Source organism: Medicago sativa, chromosome 3, assembly GCF_051527215.1.
Source record: "Medicago sativa cultivar Bolivia chromosome 3, Bolivia_mono, whole genome shotgun sequence".
NCBI classification, from domain to species: domain Eukaryota; kingdom Viridiplantae; phylum Streptophyta; class Magnoliopsida; order Fabales; family Fabaceae; genus Medicago; species Medicago sativa.
The window spans coordinates 73,428,690-73,454,597 of record NC_140751.1 but is presented as its reverse complement, the minus strand read 5'-3'; the positions used below and the strand labels follow the sequence as shown (position 1 = coordinate 73,454,597).

Genomic DNA, 25,908 nt, shown 5'->3' with positions numbered 1-25,908 from the left:
ATTAACTACATTTTCAATGGCCATTATGAGAGGAAATGAGTAGCTTAAACATAGCCTTTGACCCTACGGCTGAGATTAGAATAACAATGAATTTAAACCAACGACTGAGATTAGATAAAGGATTGGGAGGGACAAAAGGTAGTGATTAGGGCAAACATGCTAGCTAATCAACTCTAGCTTTTTTTTTTTTTGTTACAAAAAGTTTAGGTGGGTTCGGCTCCAGTCACCACCAGGGTCAGGGCACGCATCCGGGCCCAAAGGGCACTTATAGAGGTACTTACAGATCACCCACTAACACTGTCCTCACATCGGCAGAGGGAATCGAACACACAACCTTCTGCAAGGAAGTGGCCCGTTCCTTACCAACTGAGCCAACGTGTGTTGGTTAATCAACTCTAGCTTTTATAATAAATGATTCTAAAATTCCTATTAACAAATAATTCTCTAACAAAAAATTAACAGAATATTAAGAGAGGTTAGTGTAAATTTTAAAGTTACAGGGGTGTCGGCGTCATTAACAGACCTTGGAGGAGATGAGTGCAATTTTTCCTAAATATAATAAGTGACTTCTAAGCTAAGTCATTAAGTAAGTCTCTCACTATGAACCACGTAAAAAACGTGGATTCAAGAGTTTACTAGGGATTTTTATTTTTTGGTTGGTTTCATGAGTTTCCTTCTAGCTCATACACAGGATGTTGATGCATGTGTAGAATGTATAAAAAATGACGTGGAAATTGTCTCATTTTGAAGGACTGTAATGAAGATGAATGAGATGACAAAACATGATAAATTTATCAAATTCATATAACTTCATAACCACAATAATTAGAAAACGATGAAAAAAATGCACCGTACAAATCCTTCGTACTAGAAAATTGATTATCCTTTCTCCACTAAACGATCTCCCATACACTATCATGGCAATCTTCCTTTATTTGTGTGATTTTAAAATTTTATCATCTATTTTTTCTCTTTCAATCAAATCCCTTGTTGACATCTCACAATCGAGGAAAACATTAGCCCACTTAGAATATTTTACTCACTCATACAGTTACACCCATGTTACGGGATAGATGATCTTTTTTGAACAAAAAATTGAAAGCAAAAAACAATAACTTTTGGTACTTTTCAAAAGATAAATAACGTAAATGAAAAAAAAAATGATAAATGATTAAAGTATTGCATTTTAAATGTTATTAATTGTACAATCATCATCTTCACAAAACAATCCCTTGAAACACAAATCTAAATAAATTTTAAAAATAAAAATAAAAGAAGAGCAAGGATGAGATACCACAACAACAACGATCCTACTAGAAACAAATAGCAATTTGCTGATGCTTGATATCCAAGAAGGCAGGCATAAGTGGATTTGTGGGGGTGCACAAAACGCCGTCGTTTCCCCAAAAACTTTCCCCCGCCAAAAAACTCAATCATACCAATAGCAACGCAAATCACGCTCAAAATAAAACACTCTCTTTCCTACATGTCAATCCATAATTGGCCAACACTCAACAATCGTAACCACCAGAAAAGCACACACTCATACACCAAATGAAAGCTTTTCCCTTTTCTTTTTCTTTTCTTCACTGAGTTTTTTAACTCGGTCCCGCGACATCATCATCACGCTTGCATAAATTCCACCAATGGATCTTCCTCGAGACTCCAATCTTCATCACTCTTTTCGATGCTTCTCTGAAACACGCGTTTGCGTTCTCTTCTTTCCATGGAAATGGCCGAAACTCGCGATGCCGGCGCCGAGACGGGGAGCGGAATTAGGAAGGTGAATTTGCGAGCTGAGATTGATACATCGCCGCCGTTCGAATCGGTTAAGGAAGCTGTCACTCGTTTCGGTGGAAGTGGACCTTGGATTCCTCTTTACAGACTTGGAGAAGCTTTTGTAAGTTTTCTTTTTATCTTAATGTTTCAATTTTTTAAGCTTTGAATTTGATTTTTGAGTTCATTTTTTAAGATAACGATAACTTAATGTGAATTAGTGTTACTATTTTGATTCCAGACTATTGATAATTTTCACTATGGGTAGTAATAGAGTACTGAAATGGCTATAATCTAATGAGTATTGGGAAAGTTGTGAAATACTAAGCTTAAGTTGTTGGGTGAAAGCACATGAATGATTTTTATGTGATGATCTAGTTGGATTAGTTTCTAGCTTATGGAAGCCTCTCAACTCAACTGCCATAAGTATTTGGTTTTTAACTTGAGGAAAAGCCCTTGTAAGGTTATATCATATATGTATTTATAGAGAAGTTAGAAAAGGGGCCTTTAAAATGTTGAGGCATAGTGGTTTATCTGCATTTATATGAGAGGCCATAATTTAGAAGACTCGAAGTCATTGCAGATATGTAGGACCTTTTCAATTTTTCTTTTCATGGAAGTACTTGTTTAAAAGCTTATCTGAACTTTTTTTTTTGTGGACGTTTATCCTAACTAGAGTTCAGTATGACAGACTCACTTATGCAAGAGCCTTTTGAGCTTGTGGACAATACACATCACATGTCCATTTATTTTTGTGCTGAGATTTAACTTATTATTAGAGAAATGGGGACAGCAAAAATCGATCTCTAGTCCACCAAGGCGGATCTGATACCATATAACTTGACCATCTCTAAAAATCATTAATTGTTTGGTGAAGACACACAAGTGTCTTCTATCATATACCTCTAACATAAAGAAGGTAATTTCTTTTGATTGTGTGCAATATCTGCAATGATTTGGGATCTATGACTAGTAGAGAACATATAGAATTTTATATATAATTTCTTGCCATTATCGTATCTATCAGAGGAAATGTTCTTAACAACTTCTTTAAGATGCTAACGGCTATTTAGAGGGATTGGCAACATAATTCTCGTTGATATCCTTTCAGAATCAGAGGGATTGCACTCCATTCGCATTTGTCCTGGAAATCATTTATTCTCTTTCTATTTTCCACTTGTACTTCCCTGTATGATTGATCTATTTAAATATAGCATAGTTTTTTTATATTCTTGATGCCTTCCCTTTGTTAGTTTACTTGCTGATGTAGAAGAATATTGTCGTTAGCAGAACAACTTTGAAGATTTTGATATAAAAAAAGTGGAGGAACAAGCAGCTGAGTTGGAGAAGGATTTGATTGTCAAAGAACTTGAAACACTTGACGTGCTCGAAGAACTAGGTGCAACCAAAAGGATTGTGGAGGACTTAAAGCAGCAGCTACAAAAAGAAGCATTGAAATTATCCGCAACTCCAGATTTAAATTCTAATGAACAGGTTGGAACTCCTGTTATTAAGGAGATGAATAAAGAAACTAATGGGAATAATGTCAACAACAATCAAGAACAGACATTGCATATTCCAAGTTCATGCTCTATGTCATCACCTGATATGATTTTAATGGACTTGAAACAAGCCAAAGTGAATCTTGGTATTACTATGAATGAACTTGAGGCGATACAATCGTCTGTTGAATCTTTAAATGAAAAGATGAAGAAGGAGAAAGTTTTTCTGGAGCAGACACGTGAAAAGCTAGCATCAAAGTTTGCAGCTGTGTCTGCTCAAGAGAAGGAACAAGATCAAGCAAGATTGAATTCACCATCATCTAATGTGGAATTCACTTTTGATAATCATGCAAATATGAGGAATTTCAATTGTGATTCTGAGCAGCACAGTAGAATGGTTGAGACAAGATCTGAAGTTTCAAAGCCTTTATCTGTGTATCAAGAGCAAGCAAGGTTGAGTCCACCATCATCTCATGTTGAATTCACTTTTGATAATCCTGCAAATACGAGGAATTTCAATTGGGATTATGAGAAGCACAATAGAATAGTTGAGACAAGAAGATCTGAAGATTCAAATCCCTTATCTGTGTATGACGAGCACAGTTTTAGTGTTAAGACCGCCGAGATGAGGTGGCTTGCAGCCAAAAAGATGGAAGAAGCTGCAAAGGCAGCAGAAGCTATTGCTCTTGCTGAAATCAAGGCTCTATCTGGCGCTGAGAGATCATTTGAATTCGCTCGGCCTGAACCTCGGAAAGTCACTTTTGCTTTAGCAGAAAACTCTCCTCTAAACCCCAAGGCTATGATGATGCCTGAGGATTCAACCATGAAGAAGGTAATAGATTCGAAGTTTCAAATTGATGAAACAAATATTTCTAAGCTGACTATTTTGAAAAAGCTGGAGGAGGCATCCGAAGAAATTTTACAAAGCAAACAAGTCTTAACTGATGCTTTAAACAGAATTGAATCTGCAAATAGAAAACAACATGCTGCCAGGGAAGCTCTGCGGATATGGATACCGGAGGTTGATCTAAGGGAGAAAGCAGTGTATAACTCTTTTAACTTTGACAAGTTTAATCAAGCTAGAATTCGTCGAGATTCTTCTTTACCAGATGTAACCAGTTCAACAACAGGAAAAAATAATCAAAAGCCTGTTTCGAGGCCAACAACTTCAATGAGAGATGTACTTAGCAGAAAGCAAGTTCCTGAAGGATATGCTGCAAGAAAGGAGATGGAAGAGCATACTGAAAGGCGAAAGGTAGCATTGAGCCAAATGCTTCGAGCACTGAGGGAAGATCTAACCCTATCACCAAAAGCCGAGAAAGATCATGCGAGCGATCAAAAGCAGCCTGTGGCACCGAGGAAGAAGTTTGGGTTCATCCATATATCACTCCCTATGACTAGGCCAAGTAAGAAAAGGACATGAAATTTTCATTCTAAATTATCGCCACTGCGTTATTCATGATTCATTATTGGTTCATGTGTTTGATTTCCTGTTATTTATGTAGAATAAAGTATGTGTGGTGTGACTGGTGTCTGATTTTGTTAAATAAGTTGTGTTGAGACTTTGAGTGAAGATGTATATTCTGAAACTGGCTTTTTGGGGAGCTAGTAGATTATGTTGTTCTCATTGGGTGCATTAGAGTGGTGCTGTGTTTATTCTCTACAGGGTATGGAGGTCTTACCATTGGTTAGTCTGATTGTAAAATTGTTGGAAATATCATGAAAACTTGTATAAATACCATTGGTTACCATTTGTACCTATATAAATAAATTTATATTTATTTTGGAGGGAAAATAAATTTGTATTTGTCGATCTATATTATTGGAAACTTCAAATCTTCAAGATTCATTTCAATCCATAAAAACAACATCTATTTCAACTTTTAAACCTTTATCCCCCCCTCCCCCAAAGCCCCATCATATATACTTTATTCTCACTTTCATTGATTAATAGTGCATATGACAAATATTTGTCAATGATAAATTAGTTAAAACATGTCCTTGAATGTCTTTTATAATATAAGTGTGACAAAAGTTATACTCCCTCCGTTTCAAAATGAGTGTCGTTTTAGGTGTTTACACACATATATTAAGAAATGCAATGATTAAAAGAAAGAGAATGGTTATTTTACCAAATTATCCTTATTAACTATTGGTTAGTTTTAAAGTAATACTTTGGAAGTAGTGTGCAGAATATTAATTGGAGGGTGCAATTGAAAAGAAAAAGTTATTATTGCATTAGAAACTGAAAGTGACATTCATTTTGAAACAATTTTTTTTTTTTGCTAAAGCGACACTCATTTTGAAACGGAAGGAGTAATAAACTAATTATAACTTAATGCACAATAACCAAAGCGCCATAACCGAGATTTTATATATATTTTTTATTATAAAGTGGGTCTAAGTACAAGAGATACCTAACTAGTAAGACCATGTCCAATGGCAAAAATTATTCAATAACCTTCAACACCCACTTTTTCAATTCCCAACACTCCACATCATTTTCTCTCTCTTAATTCAACACCCATTCAATTTTTACCACTCCAATAGTTTTCATTCAACACCCTACCCCACCACTTTTTATTTCTTATTCTTATTTAATTTTTGTTTTTATAATTGCATAAAATTATAATTATCGATTATAATTAAATTAAAATAATACAAATAATTTTTTTAAAAAAACAATATTTTTTTAAATAATTTATTTTTATTTTCTTAACTTAAAATGCAATACAACAAACTAAGCGCGCGACACACGATTAGCTTAAAATGCAAGACAACAAACAAGCACACAACACACACGTAATTTATTTAGTACGATACAAATGATCTTCAAACTCAAAACATTCCAAACTTTGTCCATATGTGCTTCACTAGATCTGCCTGCAATGCGTGGTGAACATTTGGATCACGCAACTCGGATCTAGCACGCACATGATTTGCAAAAGTGGGTAACACCTCGGTCGAGTATGGTTGCGGTGTACTAGATCCACTTCCCTCAGATTGCTCAAAATCGCTCCAACGTTGAGCATATGTATCTCGTTCATCCTCAACAATCATATTGTGTAATATGATGCATGACCTCATGATGATACCCAAATCGGCTATGTCCCACAAGCGAGCTGGTTCACGGATGATTTTAAATCGAGCTTGAAGCACTCCAAAAGCACGTTCGATGTCCTTCCTACAGCTCTCCTGTTGTTTTGCAAATAACTTATCGGGTTCACTTTGAGGAAGTCTAATTGATTTGACGAAAGTTGGATAAGAAGGGTAGATACCATCAGCTAGATAGTATGTCATATTATAGGGACGTTGATTCACGAAGAAATTCACCCTTGGAGTCTTTCCCTGTTCCACATCATCAAACACTGGTGACCGGTCTAGAACGTTTATATCGTTCAACGTTCCCGGACATCCAAAAAAGGCATGCCAGATCCATAGATCATGAGATGCAACTGCTTCAAGAATAACTGTGGTGGTTCCCTTATCCCCCCTGGTAAATTGACCTTCCCATGCTTTAGGACAATTTTTCCACTCCCAGTGCATACAGTCAATACTCCCGATCATCCCTGGGAACCCCCGCATTTCACTAACATGTAGTATTTTTTGCAGGTCATCTTCGGTTGGTGCTCTCAAGTACACTTGCTCATACAGTCGTATGATTCCTTTGCAGAATCTAAGTAAGCACTCTAATGCTGTACTACTTCCAATTTTGATGTATTCATCGACCGCATCTGCTGCCACACCATATGCTAACATTCGCATTGCTGTGGTACATTTTGCTAATGGTGATATACCTTCTTTGTTGGTGGCATCAACTCGCTGGGTGAAGTAGTTATCACTACTTGAAAGGTCTCCAACGATTCGAAGGAAAACGTGTTTTTGCATCCGGAACCGACGACGAAACATTGCATCGTCATATGTAGGCTCATTGGCAAAGTAGTCGTCAATGAGTCTTTGGTTAGCTGCTGCATGATCTCTATTTAAATATTTTTTTTTACGAGATCCACTACCTGATCCACTACCTTCCTCTAGTTTTTTTCGACGCTGAATAAATCGGTTGACCATATACGTGTCTTCAGCATCACGTTTTTCGAAGTAGGCTTTCATATCAAAACCAAAAGGATCCATTGATAGTGTTTGGAAGTAGATATTGGAAGTAGATATTGGAATGCAATTTGAGAAAGGAAATAGTTTAAACAATATTCAAGTTGGAAGTAGATATGAATGTTATTCAAGTCCCTATATATATAAGCAAATAGGTGAAGCACGGGGAGTGAAGCAATACCATGGGTTTGTAGCAATACCATGGGCTAGTAAAGTAAAGCAATACCATGGGTTTGTAGCAATACCATCACGATATATATTGGAATGCATAATTAAAGCAATACCATGTGATGTAACACTGACAAAATAGTGAAAAAAGTTTGTGAAATTAAAGCAATACCATGGGCTAGTGAGGAATACCATGGGCTGTGAAATTAAAGTTTGTGAAAAAAGTCACGGGACAAATATTATGCATAATTATTTAAAGCAACATTGAGGACTAGACAACACTGACAATTATTTAAAGCAACATTGAGGACTAGACAACACTGACAATTATTTAAAGCAACATTGAGGACTACACAACACTGACAATTATTTAAAGCAACATTGAGGACTACACAACACTGACAATTATTTAAAGTAAACATTGGGGACTAGACAACACTGACAATTATTTAAAGTAAACATTGGGGACTAGACAACACTGACAATTATTTAAAGTAAACATTGGGGACTAGACAACACTGACAATTATTTAAAGTAAACATTGGGGACTAGACAACACTGACAATTTTGACCGAATACAAACAAATATTAGTGAATTAATTTCCAAACAGCTCACGCTCCAAGTTTTCCACCATTTTTTTTTTCCTGTCATCGAGATGCTCTTGGGAAGTTAACTTTATGTACATGTCCATTTTCTTCAATTTGTTTTTCTCTTGTTGCACTGCGGTGTACTTTTCCATTTTTTCGGTGTACTCTTTAAAGTGTTCCATCTCTTGCACCTTCATTTCTTTGAATTGAACCCACTCCTGTTCCACCTCCTCGAAGCCAGCGTCCTTGCTTTTCTTTTTTCCTTTTCCTTTTTTTTTAGCTGCCTCCCTACCCATTGGACGAGCACTAGATCCTACAGAGTCATCGTGAGATCTCTTAGATCCACTACTTCCTGAGCCAACACTTCCTCCCACTTGACTGCCATAACGAGGTTGATCACGGAGAGCACGCCATTCTTCCTTTAAAGTAAATTGAACATTCTTCCCACCTGCATATATTTCTTGGGCTTTTGCCAAAACATCATCTTCCGACCAACCGCTTGCTTGCTGACGCTTAGCGGTATCATAAGCACCAACCCATTTATTTATTAATTTGCTCATATAATTAAAACGGTTTCGGCATGCAATGACATCGCGTGGAGAATCGAATGAGCAATGGTCATTACAATACTCAGCAATTTTACCCCAATATGATTCACTTGTCTGGTTTCTCCCGACAACACTGCATGTTCCATATTTTATCCACCCACTAATTAACACCAAATTTTGTTCGGTGTTCCATGATGGTTGCTGGTTTCTCTTGCTCTTAGGAGTTGTATCCTCTGGAGTGACTTCATTAGATCTTGTCATTCCACCACGATTTATTTGTGATGAAAATTCGGGATATTCACCAAGACTCTGAGAATTTTCATTCATCATCGGCATATAACCATTATATGGGGGTGTTTGAGATGGATATCCCATCATAGATCTATAATATGGATGAAAGTTGTTTGGAACAGAGGATGGGTGATTGAAATTTGAGGCAAAACCAAAATTAGGCATGTTTTGAGGAGTTTGGTTGAGAAATTGATTTGGGTTTTGAGGATGTTGGTTTGGAAATTGATTTGGGTTTTGAGGATGTTGGTTGGGAAATTGATTTGGGTGTTGATAATTGTTGGGATTTTGGTAGTTAAGTGGGTAATCAGAAGAATTTTGGGTGTTGAATTGATTGTTATTGGGATCCATTTCACTAATCAAAGACTAAAACTTCAAAAGAAATGCTAATAATAAGATTAAGAGAGTGAAAAACTTGATTTTTTTTCTGTGTCCAAATCAAATGATCCAAGTCTCTATTTATAGAGAAAAAAAAATCATGAATTTTGGTAAAAAAAAAAAAAAAAAAAAAAAATTATTTCCATCGAAATAATTGAGGACAAAAAATGAAGATAATTAAAATCCAGCCAGCCAATACAAACGCGCCACCTGTCCCTTATCCAACCAAAAGTCTTTCTCTCTCCCACCTCCCTGCAGCTGACGCGCCCTGTCGGCGCGTGTACTGCACGCGCCAATTTTCTCACAATTGCAGCGCGCCGCGTGGCTCCCTTGTGCAGAATTCAACTTGTTGAATGAATTAATCACCCAACTCCTCCATGTCACTCTCAACAAGCAATTCTCCAATGGTTCAATAGCTTTCAATAGGCATTCAATAACCCCATTGGGGATGGTCTAAATAAACGAATTAAAACGAGAAGAGTATGAAGACGAGAGTTTGTTTCAAGGACTAAAAAATTATTTTTAGAAATAACATACTCAGGAATAAAAAGACGGGACCAAGATATTTAAAAAAAAAACTATTTGGCACATTCTTGAATATTCTTAGGAAAATTGGAAGTTATTTCTTTTTAAAAAAAAAATACAAAATTTCATGGGAACCCACTTTCCCATCATTTAACTTGGGAATAATTTCGTAGGAATGTTGGAAGTTATGAAAAATTATTTCATTGTCAGGAACCTTGTTATCCATGCCTAATGATTTCTCAAACTTGAAACAAACACTTCATAAACTATCAATTTAATCTCTAAATAAACTATCAGTCACACTATTTTAGTCTATAAATTATACTAAAAATATGATAAGTTATCCTTAAAGTACATGAAACTCATCAATTTAATCTTTAAAGTATATGAAAATTCTTCAATTTTGTCTTAACATTTTTTTTGGGTCTCTAACATCTTAATAGTAAGGACTAAATAGATTGATTTTTTTTTTTTTTATATATATTTAGAGACTACTTGTATATTTATATAATTTAGGAATTAAATTGAAGATCTTTAAAAAAAAAAGGAATTAAATTGAAGAGATAAGATTCGAGAACGATTCTTGATGGAAATGATTTTTGACTAACATTTACTTACCTCACAACCAAACTTTAAATTACTAGACCCTTTTCTTATATTGAATCGAAGATTTAACAAAAAAAAGATTTAAATTGATGGTTGATTATAAAAATATAAACCCATTTAGTTATTTTTCCTATTTTGAATACATTTTTAATCAATTTAATATATTCCCAGTCAAAACAATTTTTAATCAATTTGATATATTCTCTTATAAAACAAAATCATTTTAACATATTTTAATCAACAAAAGTGATTATAAATATGTTTTAGCAAAAAATATGTTCCCTTTATAAGAAAAAGCTCGTGATTAATCACGTGAGTAGGGAAATACCCACTACACTACCACCACCACCACCCACCAGGATGCACCACAATCACAAGTATTTTTCATTTTTTTTTTTGACTAAATCTTGTTTTTGACCAAATAATTATCCACAATCACTTTTGTCAAAAAAATAAAATAAAATTATCCACAGTCACGATATTTAAATTAAACCTCAAAATAAATAAAGAACTAATAAATGAAATTTATGAAAACACGAACATAGAGTGAAACCAAAACTGCAGCAAAAAACATCATCATCTTCTACTTCTCTCTTGTTCGGGTTCCGTAACACAACGTTGTTGCGTGTCGAACAACAATGAACTCCACTACTTTCTCCAATTGCAGAGCTACTTCTCATTCAATTCCTCTCTCTCACCCTTCTCGTCTTCAATCTTCTCCTTCTCCCAATTCAATGGTACAATTTTTGTATTTTTTTTTAAATTTTTCTTTTGTTCATTTATGCTGTATTTTTATTTATTTTTTACTTGTTTTCAGAAATTTAAGCGGTTGGGGTTGGTTAAGAATCGGTTAATTACCCGTTGCACTTCTGGGTCTGATGAATTTGGTTCTCTTAATGGAATTCAGTTAACACCCAATAAACTTTTCGTGCAAGAGGTAACTCTACTACTCATTTTTTTCATTTTAAACTTTGTTGAAGTGTTCAAATTCATGTTATTCATGTTAAAGAGTGTTTTTTTATTGGTCCATGTGTTTGATGTTGTTTCTTCAATTTCAGGCTATTGGTGCTGAATATGGGGAAGGATTTGAAACTTTTAGGGCAGATGGACCGTTGAAAGTTGATGTGGTAAGGAATGAATTTTTGTTATCATAAATGAATTTTTTGGAAGTAAGTAGAGTGTAATTGATGATTGAAGTATGGTAATTTTTGTTGAAAATAGGACTATTTGAATGATAAGTTACAAGATGGTATTCTTCAGCGTATACGCTATGCTATGAAGCCAGATGAGGCTTATGGTCTTATCTTCTCTTGGGATAATGTGGTGGTAAGTTATTTTAATTCATGGTAACTTAAGTTTTCAGTTTTTTTTTTTTGGAGTGAAACGCGTCACATGCTCACATCACATGGTTGTCTTTACTGTAGTATTTTTCAGTGTTTAATTTAAGGCATGATAAGTTATGCAAATTGAGTTTCTGGCATTTATTGATATATATATATATATATATATATATATATATATATATATATATATATATATATATATATATATAACATGTAATATGTGAATTGATCTGGTTGTTAATTATTGCAATGAAACACAAGCATGGACACGGGACACGATACGACACTGACACATAGATTTTGGTAATAATTTAAGAAATGGAAGTGATCAAAATAACATTAGTGTTGGTATTGTGCCGGTGTCCGACACTAGCATGTGCTGGACACGTCTTCGGTCTGAAGTGTCGGTGCTACCTAGATTACACGTGGCTCTGAGACAAAAAACACAGATACTACTGGTGCACCACAATCTTAAGTCAAAACTCAAAAGAGAGAATCAATACTTTATAAGTCAACATGAGTTATCATTAAGTTATCATAAAATGTTGTATATTTTATTTTTGCAGTATTTCTGTGTCTGTATTGGTGTAAAAGTTCAGAAAAAAGGGAAACTACACAGTACAACTAAAAAGTGTCTGTGAAGTGTTTGACTGATAGAGTATACAAGAAGACAAGGCTACTCTTTTTAAAGTGTCAGTGCTTCCTTGCTTGTGGAAGTGAGACAAACTTTTACAACTGTTGGTTTTTGAGAAAAGAGAACTTGATTGCACTGCACAGAATATTGTGAATTCACTCAGTTTAAATGAGTTATTGCTTATTATCTGGTAACTGAATGGAATTTGTTTCAGGCTGATACTCGAGCTCTGAAGAGGAAGGCATGGAACCAACTTGCCTCTGAAGAGGGTATGTTAATCGTTTTGATTGAGTTTGTACTGTGTAGGACTTAGATGGATTGATTTTTAGCATGCCCTTTTGGATGGATGGAACAACAATTAAAGGATACAATTACTACTACATGAGAAAGTATTAAAGGATACAATTACTATTATTATAGCTTCATTTGTTCAACTCAATTATTGTAGTTGTATAACATTTCTATGCAGGAAAGGATATTCCTGAAGATGCTGATATTGAAAGGTTAATGCTTAATACAGGTGCTGATAATGTATTGAATAAGGTTAGTTGGTTTTTCTTTTGACAATTTGTTTTATGTTGTCATTGAATTATGAAGAAATACTTATTAGAAGATAGTTCCATTGTTAGAAATCTCAAACTTGGTATTTATTAAGCAAATCTTATTTTTGCTGATTAGCCTTAATTTGCAGCATTTTCTCTCTAATAAGGAAGAAAGTGAGCTGGATAGACTGAAGTTGAGGTTTTCGCAAATATATTACGACAATCTTCTGAAAGTGAGTTGTTTCCTTGATTTGTTGCGATGGCTATTATTTAGTGTCTTGATGGAATAATCCTGATGTATATAGCATATAACTTTGTCTAGCTTGAAAGACCAATGGAGGGCTTGAGAGACTGGTTGGAAGCGGTTTATACAGCTCGCATCCCCTGTGCTGTTGTTTCAAGTCTTGACAGGAAAAATATGGTAGAAGCTTTGCAACGAATGGGGCTCGATAAGTACTTTCAGGTTGGTAACATTTTGGGAGAGTTAAAAAATATGAATTATTGTTGCTTCCCATATCACGTCAGTTAAAAGCATGTTGGTATTAGCGAAAAACTTTACTTGATCTTAAGTTATTATATTCAAAGAGCAGAAGATCCTGGCCAATTATAATATAATTAATTTATGTAGTTTGTTGAGTGCTGGTTATGATATCTACTATAGTTTGAGTTATGGTCAGTATATTTTGGAAGAATGCTGTTAGCATACTCGCATAAAGAAAAATGTTTTAATTTGATTTATGACAAGATTTATTATAGGGATTTTTCTTTTTAGAAATTTATTTTTCACGAGTAAATCCAGCTTGGCCTCTTTATGGCTAGAACTAAATTTTAAGTTTTAACTTGTATAAATAGACCTAACACAATCATGAATTTGCCATTTTTCGATTGCCTTATTGGTTTTTTAGGCAATTGTTACAGAGGAGGATGGGATGGAGTCAATAGCTCATAGATTTCTTTCTGCTGCTGTCAAGGTACAATTCCACTTGTATATTGTATGTTGATGAAATCTAACTGTCTTCGAATGATTATTATTTTATTATCACTATTTATTACAGTATTTTCACGCTTGCTTCGTAAATATAGGATAATTACATTTGGGCAACAATACAGTTCTGCTAAATTAGTAAATAGCAATACTGAGGTGTTCTGTAAGTAAAAATATTAGTCTCCTATGTAGTAATGATGAAACATAAAGTCGTATTCGATTCTTGTAGTTTGAAGTCGAAGGGTATTATGAGGGCTATTTTTTCATTGAGTTGTTCAGTGCAAACTAAGATGGGAGAATTAAATATTTTCCTTTTCAAAGATGTGGGCTGACTGATGTAGTTTTAAAGGTCAAGTTAATGGTTCGTTTAAGATTAAAATCCTGATAGCTAGAGTTTCCTAGTACAACTTGGAATTATTTTGGCTGCCATAATATTATCCCCAAATAATTGTTGCTGCTAATGGCCGAAAGCGACATTATTGAGGTGATTATTGAGATGTTGCATTTGGTGTCTTTTGTGGGATGTTTCCACAGCTAATTTTCGGGCAAATCTTCCATAAATTCTTTCTCATTCTTCCAATAATTTGCTGCTAATTTTTGACTTGTTTGCCTAAAATGCCTTGTAGCTTGATCGGAAACCTTCCAAGTGTGTGGTTTTTGAAGATGATCCTCGAGCAGTAACTGCTGCGCACAATTGCACAATGATGGCTGTAGCATTGATTGGAGCATATCGCGCGTGAGTAATTCTCGTTAATGCATAAATAAATAGCACATGATGTTAATATTTGAAAATTAAATTCCATGAAACATACTCAAGTACATAAAATTCCGTTGAGTTAATAACATCAAATTAGTTGTATCCCCTTATATTGAAATGAACATTTTAATATTTGAATTTTTCGTATGTAACTATTATTCTTTTGGCATTTAGAAACTGATGGATAATGAAAACCTGCAGGTATGATTTGGGGCAAGCTGATCTTGCTGTTGCCAACTTCAGTGAACTTTCTGTAATCAACTTGAGGAGACTGTTTGCTAACAAGGGCTCTACATTTATGGACTTGGAGAAGCAGATCATAGATAAGAATCCTCCCAAAAGGAGACTTGGAATAGACACCATTTTCTAATTTAGTTACCTCTCCATTCTTTTTGCCCCCCTCCTCTCTGCCAATTTTCCTTGTAATTAAATCATTATGCAGCCTGATTTTAAACTGTCAATAAATATTGCAATCAGTTCGATCTGATGTAATCCTTCTGTTCTACATAATTTTTTTTGTTCTCCCGGTTCTCCAAACGTCTATGTGGACGCAATGCCCTCCCCTTCCCTTAGGACAGCAGATTGCTTCGTTTTTTGGTGCTATAAATTGTCCAAATTCCTATTTCCTCTAGTCACCCGACAGACATTCTCATGTCGGGAGCCAACAAAAGTTGCTTCTTTTCATTGTAGTCGAGTATGGCAAATCTGTGGAATCTCAAAACCATTATTTGTCATGTTCGCTTGATGTGGCGGATATTGCATGACAGACTCTCAGAGAAATCATATCTATTTAAAATGAAAGAGGAGTGGATTGCACTCCATTGTGTACTTTTTGTGATCAACATAATGAAACTATTGATTATCTTTTTATGGAGCGTGAACGGCCAAAATGGTCTAGTTTGCATATCCTCTCATTGTTACATTTCATCAATTGAGTCCTACTCCTTGCTCCTTCAATGCATGGAGAAGACTAGATTATGACCATGACGATTTCATTAAAATATAATATCACTTTATTATTTAATTCTTAAATAATCTTTTTATGCGTCTTATAAGATTATTACCAAATGCTGGTTAATCAGATTGTTGTTATCTTGCCTTGGTCGAAGCTTTATTCCTAGACTCGTGTTCTGCGAAGCAAACCAAGTGGGGATGTCTTAATATGGTCTTCAAATGGTTGGTCCTAATAGGAACTCATTTTACATCGTTCATCTTATTGGTCGATGAGAGTACCATTACCTTTCATAAAGACTTTTAGTTTCTTTTTCTTGTCGTTAGTGAAAGGGAATTAACCACCACCACCCCCCAACCCCCCTTTATGTAAACTAAATATCCTTCACACGCAATTGCGAGACTGAAATGAATGAAAAACTGTCATAAAAGATTTTAACGTTATTGTATGCCTTAGTTCAAATAAATGATCGACATAATAAGTATTTTGACAACTTATTTAATGAAGGATATAAGATCTTACCGGACTATAACAAGCTAGACATTAGAGAAGAGGACCGAGACTATAATTACTATCCTCGCATTCAAGAACACGTGGTAAAAGAAGCGTTGAAAATGATGTGTAATGGCAAGAAAATTGGGCCAGCCAACATAGCTATTGAAGTGTGAAAAAGTCTAGGAGATAGAGGCATTGGGTAGCTCACAAATTTTTTCAATGAAATTATGAGGTCAAAACAAAAGTCAGATGAGTGGAGAAGCACTTTAGTTCATATGTATAAGAACAAAAGGAAATACAAAATTGTGGAAATTATAGGGGGATTATACTTATGAGTCATACCATAAAGTTATGAGAAAGAATTATTGTTTTGAGACAAAGAAAATAAACACCAATTACTAATGGAGCGGTATTAGATGGATACAATCATACAAATGCTTTGTATTAGTCTTCATTGATTTGAAGAAAGCCTGTGATTGGGGTGATTAAAAAGATTTTGTGGAAAGCCCTGGAGAAGAAATGAGTTAGGGTTGTATATATTCCTGCTATCAAAGATATGTTTGAGGGGGGTCTTAACTAGTGTGAGGACACAAGGTGGAGATATTAATGATTTTCCCATAACAATAAGATTGCACCAAAGTTCAATACCAAACCTCATCTTTTTACTTTAGTTTTGGATGTACTTACGAAACACATCCAAGAGCTAGTATCAAGATTTTTTTTTTTTTTTTTTGTAGATGATATAGTTCTACTTAGGGAGTCAAAAGAGAAATTAAATGGAAGGTTAGAGACTTAAAGACGAGCCTTAGAAACATATGGTTTTCGCCTACACAGAAGCAATACAGAGTATATGGAATGTAGGTTTAGCAAAAGGTGAAGTGTTTCTAACTTAGAGATGAATGTTGAAGATCATATCATACCACAAGTTACATAATTTAAATATCTTGGGTCCATAGGACAAAACGACAAAGAAATGGAAGGAGATGAAAATCATCACATTCAAGCTGGATGGTTAGAAAGGAGAAGAACATCAAGGTTTTATGCGATACGAAAGTACCACTCAAATTGAAGGAAAAATTCACTAAAAACCTATATGACTAACAATGCTGTACAAGACAGAGTGTTGAACGGTAAAGAACCAACATGAAAATTAAGCGCAACAGAGATAAAAATGTTGCGTTGAATGTGTAGTAAGGCTAGACATGATAAAATTAGAAATGACAAAATTAGAGAGAGAGAGAGAGAGAGAGAGAGAGAGAGAGAGAGAGAGAGAGAGAGAGAGAGAGAGAGAATAGAAACTATCAATAAGAATTTAGAGATTAATGATTTGGATAAAAATATAGTATTTGATAGAACGCATTGACATTAGTTAAATTTATGTAGTCGATTCCACTTATTGTGATAAAAATTGATTGTTGTAGTAGTAAATATTTGTGTAAAATTAACTTACATTACCTATCACATCTTACTTTAAAAAAATAGGTTTTCAATATACTAGTTGTGATCGTGTGTAACATAGTCCCAAGAATTCCACACTATTATGATGACATGGCAGAAGTGAGTACCCACAAAGTATGGACTACTAGATCATGATTGGGTGTTAGATTCCCTTATCCTTCCCATACTTCGCCCGTACCGTAACATAGCTGAAACTCAACTCAATCAAACTCAAACATTGCGAATCCAAAGCCCAAAATCTGCGTTTGTCTGAAACAAACTTCAATTGAATTCAACCATGTTTTGCGGTGTAGTTAGCACTTCTTTCACTTCCATTTTACCCAGAAAACAACACCACACCACACCCTTTTACCCATTCAAATCCATTCAATGTTCTCTTCCAGGTATTACTTCCATTTATTAGGGTTTTCCATCTTCTATCATTAACATTTATTGTTCAATTTCACTAAAAACGATTTTTTTAAAAAAATTTAATCTGGCCCATTATTGTGTAAACCTTATTTAATGATGGGTTTGTGTTGTTTTGGTTGTTATGCATCTGAATTTTGGGAATTTATGTGCAGGAGCTGTTGCTGAACCTAAAACAACTAATGCCACAGAACCTCTTTTGCTCAATGCAGTTCGTGGATTAGATGTCGAAAGACCTCCTGTTTGGCTTATGAGACAAGCTGGGAGGTACATGAAGGTAGATTTATGCACCTAATTTTTGTTATACTTTCCTTGATAATCTTATGTATTCGTATTAGAATTTGGGTTCGGGTTGACTAAGCCTCCGGCTCGTAAGGTGGGGACGGTCTCCAGTTATAAATACACTGTTAGGTCATATGTCATCATGGACTTGTAACGATCTTGTAAATAAATGATTGAACATTTTTTAATAGTTACTGTTCTGAATTTGCTTACACTTTTAACCAAAATGAAGTACTTTAATAGACTCTATTTAACATGTGCAATGGGAATGTGTTGCTTTATTAAATAGAAATTGCGATCGGTATTAGCAGATGTATGAAACTAAGAATGGCTGGAGAAATGTTTAACATTTTCTGAAACTTATCTCCATTTTAGAACATTTTAACAGTTTTTCATAATGAATTCAGCTCAAATATTTGTTTGGATTGTCACATTCTTTGTATGGTTTGGTTTCCTATACTTATCCTGTTCTAAATGCCTCTAAACGTCAAATTGGTTTTATACTTCTTGAATAAGCTTTGAAAGGAGATCTGATTTTTCAAACTTCATTGTTAACCAGAGTTACCAAATCATCTGCGAAAAATACCCGTCATTCCGGGAAAGATCTGAAAACGTTGATCTTGTGGTTGAAATTTCATTGCAACCGTGGAAGGTTTTCCAGCCTGATGGGGTAATATAACTCTCTTGCGCATATTATACACTTTTATGCTTTGTGCAGTATTTTCTTTACCCTACTTCTTGTGTTATGGTTCTGATTATGTTGGCAATAATAATTTGCTCGATACTGATTCTGTAACAGGTGATATTATTCTCAGATATTCTTACACCACTTTCTGGAATGAATATTCCATTTGACATTGTAAAAGGCAAGGGTCCCGTCATATTTGACCCAGTTCACTCCGCAGGCCAAGTTGATCAAGTGAGGGAGTTTATTCCCGAGGAATCAGTTCCATACGTTGGTGAAGCACTATCAATTTTGCGCAAAGAGGTTTGAGGATCCTACACTACCTTTGTATCCCTGTTTTATCATCTCAGCCGCACTTCTTTTTATTTTATAGCTAAATAAAAGTAAAACCTGTCTGTTTAGTCAAATTCCATAAGACTGTATGTTTTTTAGATTTATTTGATTTAAAAGACACTGCATTTTGTGCATGTTCATTGATTGCGAATCATAGATAGAGGGGTGTAATGACATTAAGCGAGGATATAATCTTGAAAACTCACAACACTGTCTGTCCTGCCAGTGGCTATCAAGATAATATGAATCATTGAATAGATTTATGAATCATCAATTTGGTTTGTATGTTCTGATTGTATTGAAATGTTTTTTGACGTCTTAAATAGTAGTTACCTGGAGACTAGGACTGTTCAACCGAACTGCAGAACCGAACTGAACTAAACCATATAGAACCGAACCGTTGATTAGAATTTACAAATCAAACTGATGTTTTGTAGACAGTTAACCGGGCTGAAATTTTGAAGAGTTCAGTTCGTGAAATGAAGTGAACTGAATGATTGTTTAATAGAGGAAAGCTGCTGGTGATTTTAAATTTTGATATAACATAGAGAGCTTCGTTTCATTTTAGGTCAGTGGGAGGACGAAAGAAGGATTAAAATGTCCAACTGAACTGGTTATATTTTTTATTTTGTATTTTCTCAATGAAACCACTTTAAATAAAAAGTACAGAGTTATTTAATTTTTAATGTGTACTTGCAAAAAGTACAATAAGAGAATGTAGGGTTAAGTATCGTATTCTAGGGTTTAGACTGATTATTGGATGCCTTGAGAATGCTCTCAAGAGTAGTATTTATAGCCTGCTATGGGCTTGGGTTTCGGTTGCTTGGTTCCCAAGCAACAGGGGTATTGGTGTATTTTAGGCGGTTTCTAGAGGTTTCTAGAAGCTTAGATGGGCGATGCCTTAAGGCGAGCGCGCCGGAGTCTCAGGAGCCCTTCTGGAGGGCGCCTGAGCCCTTCTGGAGGTCTTAGAGCCTTTCTGGAGGGCTTCTAAGCCTTTAGGAATATTATGGCGGTTCATAATGTTATATATGTATAAATAGAAGTGATACGACCTTGCAGGATTGGCTATGAAACTTTTATTTGTTCTTATCTTTTGGTAGTCGTGAAAATGTATAAGTAAAACAAATATTAAAAAAAAAAAAAAATAATGACTCTTTTTAGTCTTTAATATCAATTTTAATATGAATATTTATTGAATTTGAAACCATTTCAAGAAAGAGAAGGAAAGATCTTGTCAAATAATAAAAAAAGCAGGAAACGTGAAGTGGTCTAAAGCATGAGGATGAACTATATTTTTGTTTTTTTGTTCTATTTATTTTTTTGGATTCGTTTTACTCCTTCTCTCTTTATTGCACATACCTTTTTGTTTGTTTTATAATTCCATTAAATTTGTGTTTCTGCCAAGTAACTTAGTGGATATGTTGTGCCTTAGTGACTCAAACAATGCCTTCCCTTACTAAAACTTTATCTAAGAACGAAGAAAACAGACATATTTGATGTCGGTGCACAGTTATGTGGAAATTCAACACAGTTTGGGTTTGATCCAGTAGAGCATGGTGCACCAAACCAGTAGAGTAGTTCAGTTTTGAGATCAGTCATCTCCAGTTCGATTCAGTTTTGTGAATCATGTCGGCAGTTCAGTTTAGTTCGGTGTGGTTTTCTATACGAACCGAAGTTTAAACTGCCCACCAGAGACTCTAATTATCTAATCTAAATTTCATATTGTTGTTGCTTTATTGTTATTGTCTGTATTTTCTATTGTTGTATAATGCCCCTATGCTTTGCTTTTTTCTTTATTAAATTGAAAGTATTGGTCGCAGGTAGATAATAAATCTGCAGTCCTTGGTTTTGTGGGTGCTCCGTTTACCCTGGCGTCGTATGTGGTTGAAGGCGGTTCATCAAAACATTTCTCTAAAATAAAGAGATTGGCATTCTCTGAACCAAAGGTAATCTTTAACCACCTTCGTCTATCTCGTAAGTAGGCGCAATAAGCTTGTCTCCATGTGAACTTAGGATGTGCTTATGTTTGATTTATTCAGCAGTTCAAAACCTGGCATGTTTTACCTTTCTACACAATAACCAATGAGTTCTTAAACTGGTCATTTAGAGCGGACTTGTTTAAGTTATTTTCCCCTTGAAATAATCAATTTTATTTTGAAATTTAAAGTTTGTAACTTGTTTGTTTATGCTTATGAAAAATATCAGAAGCTGAAAAAGAAAATAAGATTTTTATGATTATTTTGAGAAGCTAGTTTGGGTAGCATCTGAATAAAAGCTATAAATGTTAAATTTCTTCTTCTTTATAATTTTGCGTATCACAATGGAGCTGTTACATTTGGAAAAGCTTACAATGGAAAAGCTTGGATTATTGATCCTATGATTAAAAAGCTGTCCATATGATTCATGCTTACCAATTTGTTTGCTTCTTTATTATCATTTAGTCTCTATCTAGTACTAAGCTTATACTATTATGCTTTCAACTTTCAGAGTGGCTGCAAGTTCTGCATTATTATTTCTTAAACTTATCACACTGATTTACTTATTGAACTATGATTTGTCCACAGATCCTTCACTCGTTACTGCAAAAGTTTACAACATCAATGGCAAGATACATACAATACCAAGCTGACAATGGAGCGCAAGCTGTACAGATATTCGATTCATGGGCAACAGAGCTTAGTCCAGTGGATTTTGAACGATTCAGTTTGCCATACTTGAAGCAAATAATTGACACTGTAAAGAAAAGCCATCCAGAACTCCCTCTTATCCTCTATGCAAGTGGATCAGGAGGCTTACTTGAGAGAATAGCATTGACCGGTGTGGATGTTGTAAGCTTGGATTGGACGGTTGATATGGCTGACGGTAGAAGGAGATTGGGACCAAATGTAGCTATCCAAGGTAATGTTGATCCTGGTGTTCTGTTTGGATCGAAAGAGCTGATTACCGATAGGATACACGATACCGTGAGAAAGGCTGGTAGAGGGAAACATATCCTGAACCTTGGTCACGGCATCGTAGTAGGTACTCCTGAGGATAATGTAGCACATTTTTTCGAGGTTGCCAAAGGAATCAAATACTAAGTTTCATTAAGATTTTTATTGATTTACTAACATTTTTATTCATTTCATTGCAGTTAATATAAGATTTTGGTTTGTCAATATTTTATTTCTGCGGCAATAAGTTAGTTACATGACTAACAGTTTATACATGTTGATGACACTTTGTTAACATTTTTATCTCTTTGAGCCTCTAAATATAGAACGACATTTTATTGAATTAACTTCATCAACAAGTCCATTATGATGTTTTACATAGTAAATTTTCATCTCATATATGAAAATAGTTTGTCAAATTACTACTTTCGGTCAGTAATTGAGCATCTGACAAGAGGGCTCGTTTTTTTTTAATAACAAAATAAAGGTATTGATTGCTGTAAAAAAAAACTATTGGATAGCTAAAATGATATACATTATATACTAATTGCAAAAAAAAAAATTTAAAACAAAATAATTACTATATTTTTTTGATGCATAAAATTTAGAGTGAGGGGATTGTGCCACACTCTAAGGCAAAAAAATTCTACAAATACCATTGTGAAGAAAAATGTTAGACTAGCAGTTATTTTAGGACAGTTAGGTTCTGTCTTATTTGTGTTGTGTCAGTTATGTTTTATTAATTAATTATTAATTGAGTCAGTTATGTTTTAAGGATAAATAAGAGAAGGGTCAGACATAAGAGCATTATCGGGAAGTTATTGAGTGGTTATTGGGAGAGACCCAACTCTCGAACATTTGGGAAGGGGAGAGGCCAAGCTCTCGAATCTTGGTGTGTCTGTGTTATGTTATTTTGTATTTTTATTGTATTGTGTATCTGTAATATTCTGGTAGCGAATCATTTACCAGAGTTTCTATCAATAAATTGTTAGTATTGTGTAATTCTGTTTCTGTTCAGACCAATATCTATCACTGGTATCAGAGCAGTTACCTTCCGGGACTGCTTCATGGTATCTACGCGGGGAGAAATGGAGGCACGTTTAGAATTTTTGGAAAGAGCATACCATGATTACATGAAAACTCGTGATGAAGTTCAAGATTTGCGTCTTCAGTTAGAAACAGAGAAAATTGAAGCCCAGCGACGCATCAATGAATTGCAAGAAACCGTTCGCGGCCTATCCCTGACGCATTCTTCACCAAGCCAGGAACATCATCAGGCTGATTCCAACAATGGGTATCACACAGAACAGCGGGCACCAGAAGAACGTTGGCGAAAACTGTCAATTCCAATTTTCGACGGTGACGATGCGTTTGGTTGGATAAATCGGGTGGAACGTTATTTCAATTTAAAAGGTGTATTGGATGAAGAAAAACTGCAACCAGCCATGGTAGCAATGGAAGGCAAGGCCCTTACTTGGTATCAATGGTGGGAATTTTGTTCCCCAAACCAAACATGGAGTGCATTTAAGGAAGCTTTATTAAAACGGTTCCAACCTTCAATGCTTCAAAGCCCATATGAACTTCTGATGAGTCTCAAACAAATTGGTTCTGTCGAATTATACCGTGAACAATTTGAATTATATGCAGGCCCACTACGAAGTGCCGAACTAGAATATCTGAAAGGTATTTTCCTTAGTGGATTGCAGGATGTGATTAAGGCTGAATTGAAACTTTATCCTGTCGGGTCGTTACCCGAATTGATGGATTATGCCCAACGCATTGACGAGAAAAATATGTTATTAACAAAAGGGAGTAATGAAACGGGTTCAATTGGAAGAACAATGAGAACTTCCAATAAGTCCAAAACTGCAATTTGGGAGTCAGAAAACAAAAGTCAGGTTCAAACAAACCAATCCGGGGTCGTAAGTTCCATGGGAGAGGGAGTCGGAAATTCCATAGGAGAGAGCGATAATTCAAAAACTTCTGAGGCGATTAAAGGACAAATGTTTAAGAAACTAACTGATGCAGAGATTCAAGATAAAAGGGTAAAAGGATTATGTTTCCGGTGTGATGAGAAATTTAGTCCAGGTCATAGATGTCCCAACAAACAGTTACAGATCATGATAATGGCTGAAGAAGATTATAAAGAAGAAAAGGCCGAAGAAGGGATGACAGAATTCAAGTTCTGGGATCCTGGGGGACACTTGTGTAATTCTTCACCTTGAGGACAAGGTGAATCTTTTGGGGGGGAGTATTGTTAGACTAGCAGTTATTTTAGGACAGTTAGGTTCTGTCTTATTTGTGTTGTGTCAGTTATGTTTTATTAATTAATTATTAATTGAGTCAGTTATGTTTTAAGGATAAATAAGAGAAGGGTCAGACATAAGAGCATTATCGGGAAGTTATTGAGTGGTTATTGGGAGAGACCCAACTCTCGAACATTTGGGAAGGGGAGAGGCCAAACTCTCGAATCTTGGTGTGTCTGTGTTATGTTATTTTGTATTTTTATTGTATTGTGTATCTGTAATATTCTGGTAGCGAATCATTTACCAGAGTTTCTATCAATAAATTGTTAGTATTGTGTAATTCTGTTTCTGTTCAGACCAATATCTATCAAAAAACTACCACACCAACTTTCACAACTACCATTGTGGTGTAAAATATACCAATATCTGTATTTTTTTTCTTCTGGAAAGTCCAATATCTGTATTATTTGTAATGTATAATTTAATGATAATTATATTATTCTGGATATATTTTTTAAAGGACATATTATTCCTTTTCTTTGACAAAAGTATATTATTCCGGATATTCATATCTTGTTCTTAGAGATTTATGTTTAATATGAAATAAATTTATAATTTGTTAAAGTTTTTTTTATAAGTAGCTATGTGTATCTTATTTAGACTTATCATATATTTTAATTTAGGTATTTCAATTATTTTTTTTAATTTATGATTTTATTATCAATATTGATTTGTAAATATTTTTAATGTTTTATATATGCAATTAAAAATTCTTAGTAAATAATATTATACAATAAAAAAATAGTCAAAAGTTGACTCATTCCACAACGATTGTGGATTCAACTTTTGCAAGTAGAAATTTATTAGTGGATTTAATCTATAAACGCGTTACCTAAAGCCTTGAGTCCCAACACCCAACTACCTGAACTTTCTTTTTGACCAACGCCAAAATTCTATTAAAAATTAAAAACTAACTTTTATTTTTTTTAGTCAAAGAAAACTAAAAACTAATATTATAGAGCTTTTTCTTTTTTCAGTTTCTAAAGTATGAGTTTGACCGAGTATTTTTTAACGTATGTTCAAAAACTTCTTTTTTTTAAGAAATATTCAAAAACTTCTTAAAAGAGCTATTTTTCTAATAAGTGAGTCTACCTTTACTATTTTTTTTGAAGTCTTAGATAAAATAATAATACTTTTTTCTAATAAAATAAATATTTTTAATCTTTAAGAAATTTTTTGTAAACATATATAAGTTTTTATATGATACATTTATTATTCAAAGTCATACTCATGATTCACGTTTATGATTATAACGCTAATACAACGACTCTCTAATATACTTTTCAATCTAACTCATGATATTATTTTA

At 34.5% G+C, this 25,908-nt stretch overlaps 5 protein-coding genes across 5 annotated transcripts; 4 read left to right on the top strand and 1 right to left on the bottom strand.

Moving 5' to 3' along the window:
• Positions 1 to 1,667: 1,667 nt before the first annotated feature.
• On the top strand, positions 1,668 to 5,077 carry LOC146940023 (WEB family protein (DUF827)). Its single transcript, XM_085753595.1, has 2 exons — positions 1,668 to 1,900; positions 3,067 to 5,077. The coding sequence occupies exons 1-2, from the start codon at positions 1,727 to 1,729 to the stop codon at positions 4,699 to 4,701; spliced, it is 1,809 nt and encodes a 602-aa protein (XP_085609721.1). The 5' UTR covers positions 1,668 to 1,726; the 3' UTR covers positions 4,702 to 5,077.
• Positions 5,078 to 6,064: 987 nt separating this feature from the next.
• LOC146940022 (uncharacterized) lies at positions 6,065 to 9,414 on the bottom strand. Its single transcript, XM_085753593.1, has 2 exons — positions 8,170 to 9,414; positions 6,065 to 7,381 (listed from the first exon to the last, which is right to left on the bottom strand). The coding sequence occupies exons 1-2, from the start codon at positions 9,326 to 9,328 to the stop codon at positions 6,117 to 6,119; spliced, it is 2,424 nt and encodes an 807-aa protein (XP_085609719.1). The 5' UTR covers positions 9,329 to 9,414; the 3' UTR covers positions 6,065 to 6,116.
• Positions 9,415 to 10,999: 1,585 nt separating this feature from the next.
• On the top strand, positions 11,000 to 15,239 carry LOC146940021 (Haloacid dehalogenase-like hydrolase (HAD) superfamily protein). Its single transcript, XM_085753594.1, has 11 exons — positions 11,000 to 11,223; positions 11,304 to 11,423; positions 11,545 to 11,613; positions 11,708 to 11,812; positions 12,678 to 12,732; positions 12,933 to 13,006; positions 13,155 to 13,238; positions 13,328 to 13,468; positions 13,911 to 13,976; positions 14,617 to 14,726; positions 14,949 to 15,239. The coding sequence occupies exons 1-11, from the start codon at positions 11,125 to 11,127 to the stop codon at positions 15,115 to 15,117; spliced, it is 1,092 nt and encodes a 363-aa protein (XP_085609720.1). The 5' UTR covers positions 11,000 to 11,124; the 3' UTR covers positions 15,118 to 15,239.
• A 2,567-nt stretch (positions 15,240 to 17,806) lies between these two features.
• Positions 17,807 to 22,518, top strand: HEME2 (Uroporphyrinogen decarboxylase). The gene is made up of 6 exons (XM_085753602.1): positions 17,807 to 18,035; positions 18,216 to 18,337; positions 18,902 to 19,012; positions 19,142 to 19,330; positions 21,181 to 21,306; positions 21,925 to 22,518. Exons 1-6 carry the CDS (start codon positions 17,930 to 17,932, stop codon positions 22,438 to 22,440), a joined length of 1,170 nt encoding a protein of 389 aa, XP_085609728.1. The 5' UTR covers positions 17,807 to 17,929; the 3' UTR covers positions 22,441 to 22,518.
• A 451-nt stretch (positions 22,519 to 22,969) lies between these two features.
• LOC146940019 (uncharacterized) lies at positions 22,970 to 24,879 on the top strand. The gene has a single exon (XM_085753603.1). It carries the CDS (start codon positions 23,361 to 23,363, stop codon positions 24,516 to 24,518), a length of 1,158 nt encoding a protein of 385 aa, XP_085609729.1. The 5' UTR covers positions 22,970 to 23,360; the 3' UTR covers positions 24,519 to 24,879.
• Positions 24,880 to 25,908: the final 1,029 nt, after the last annotated feature.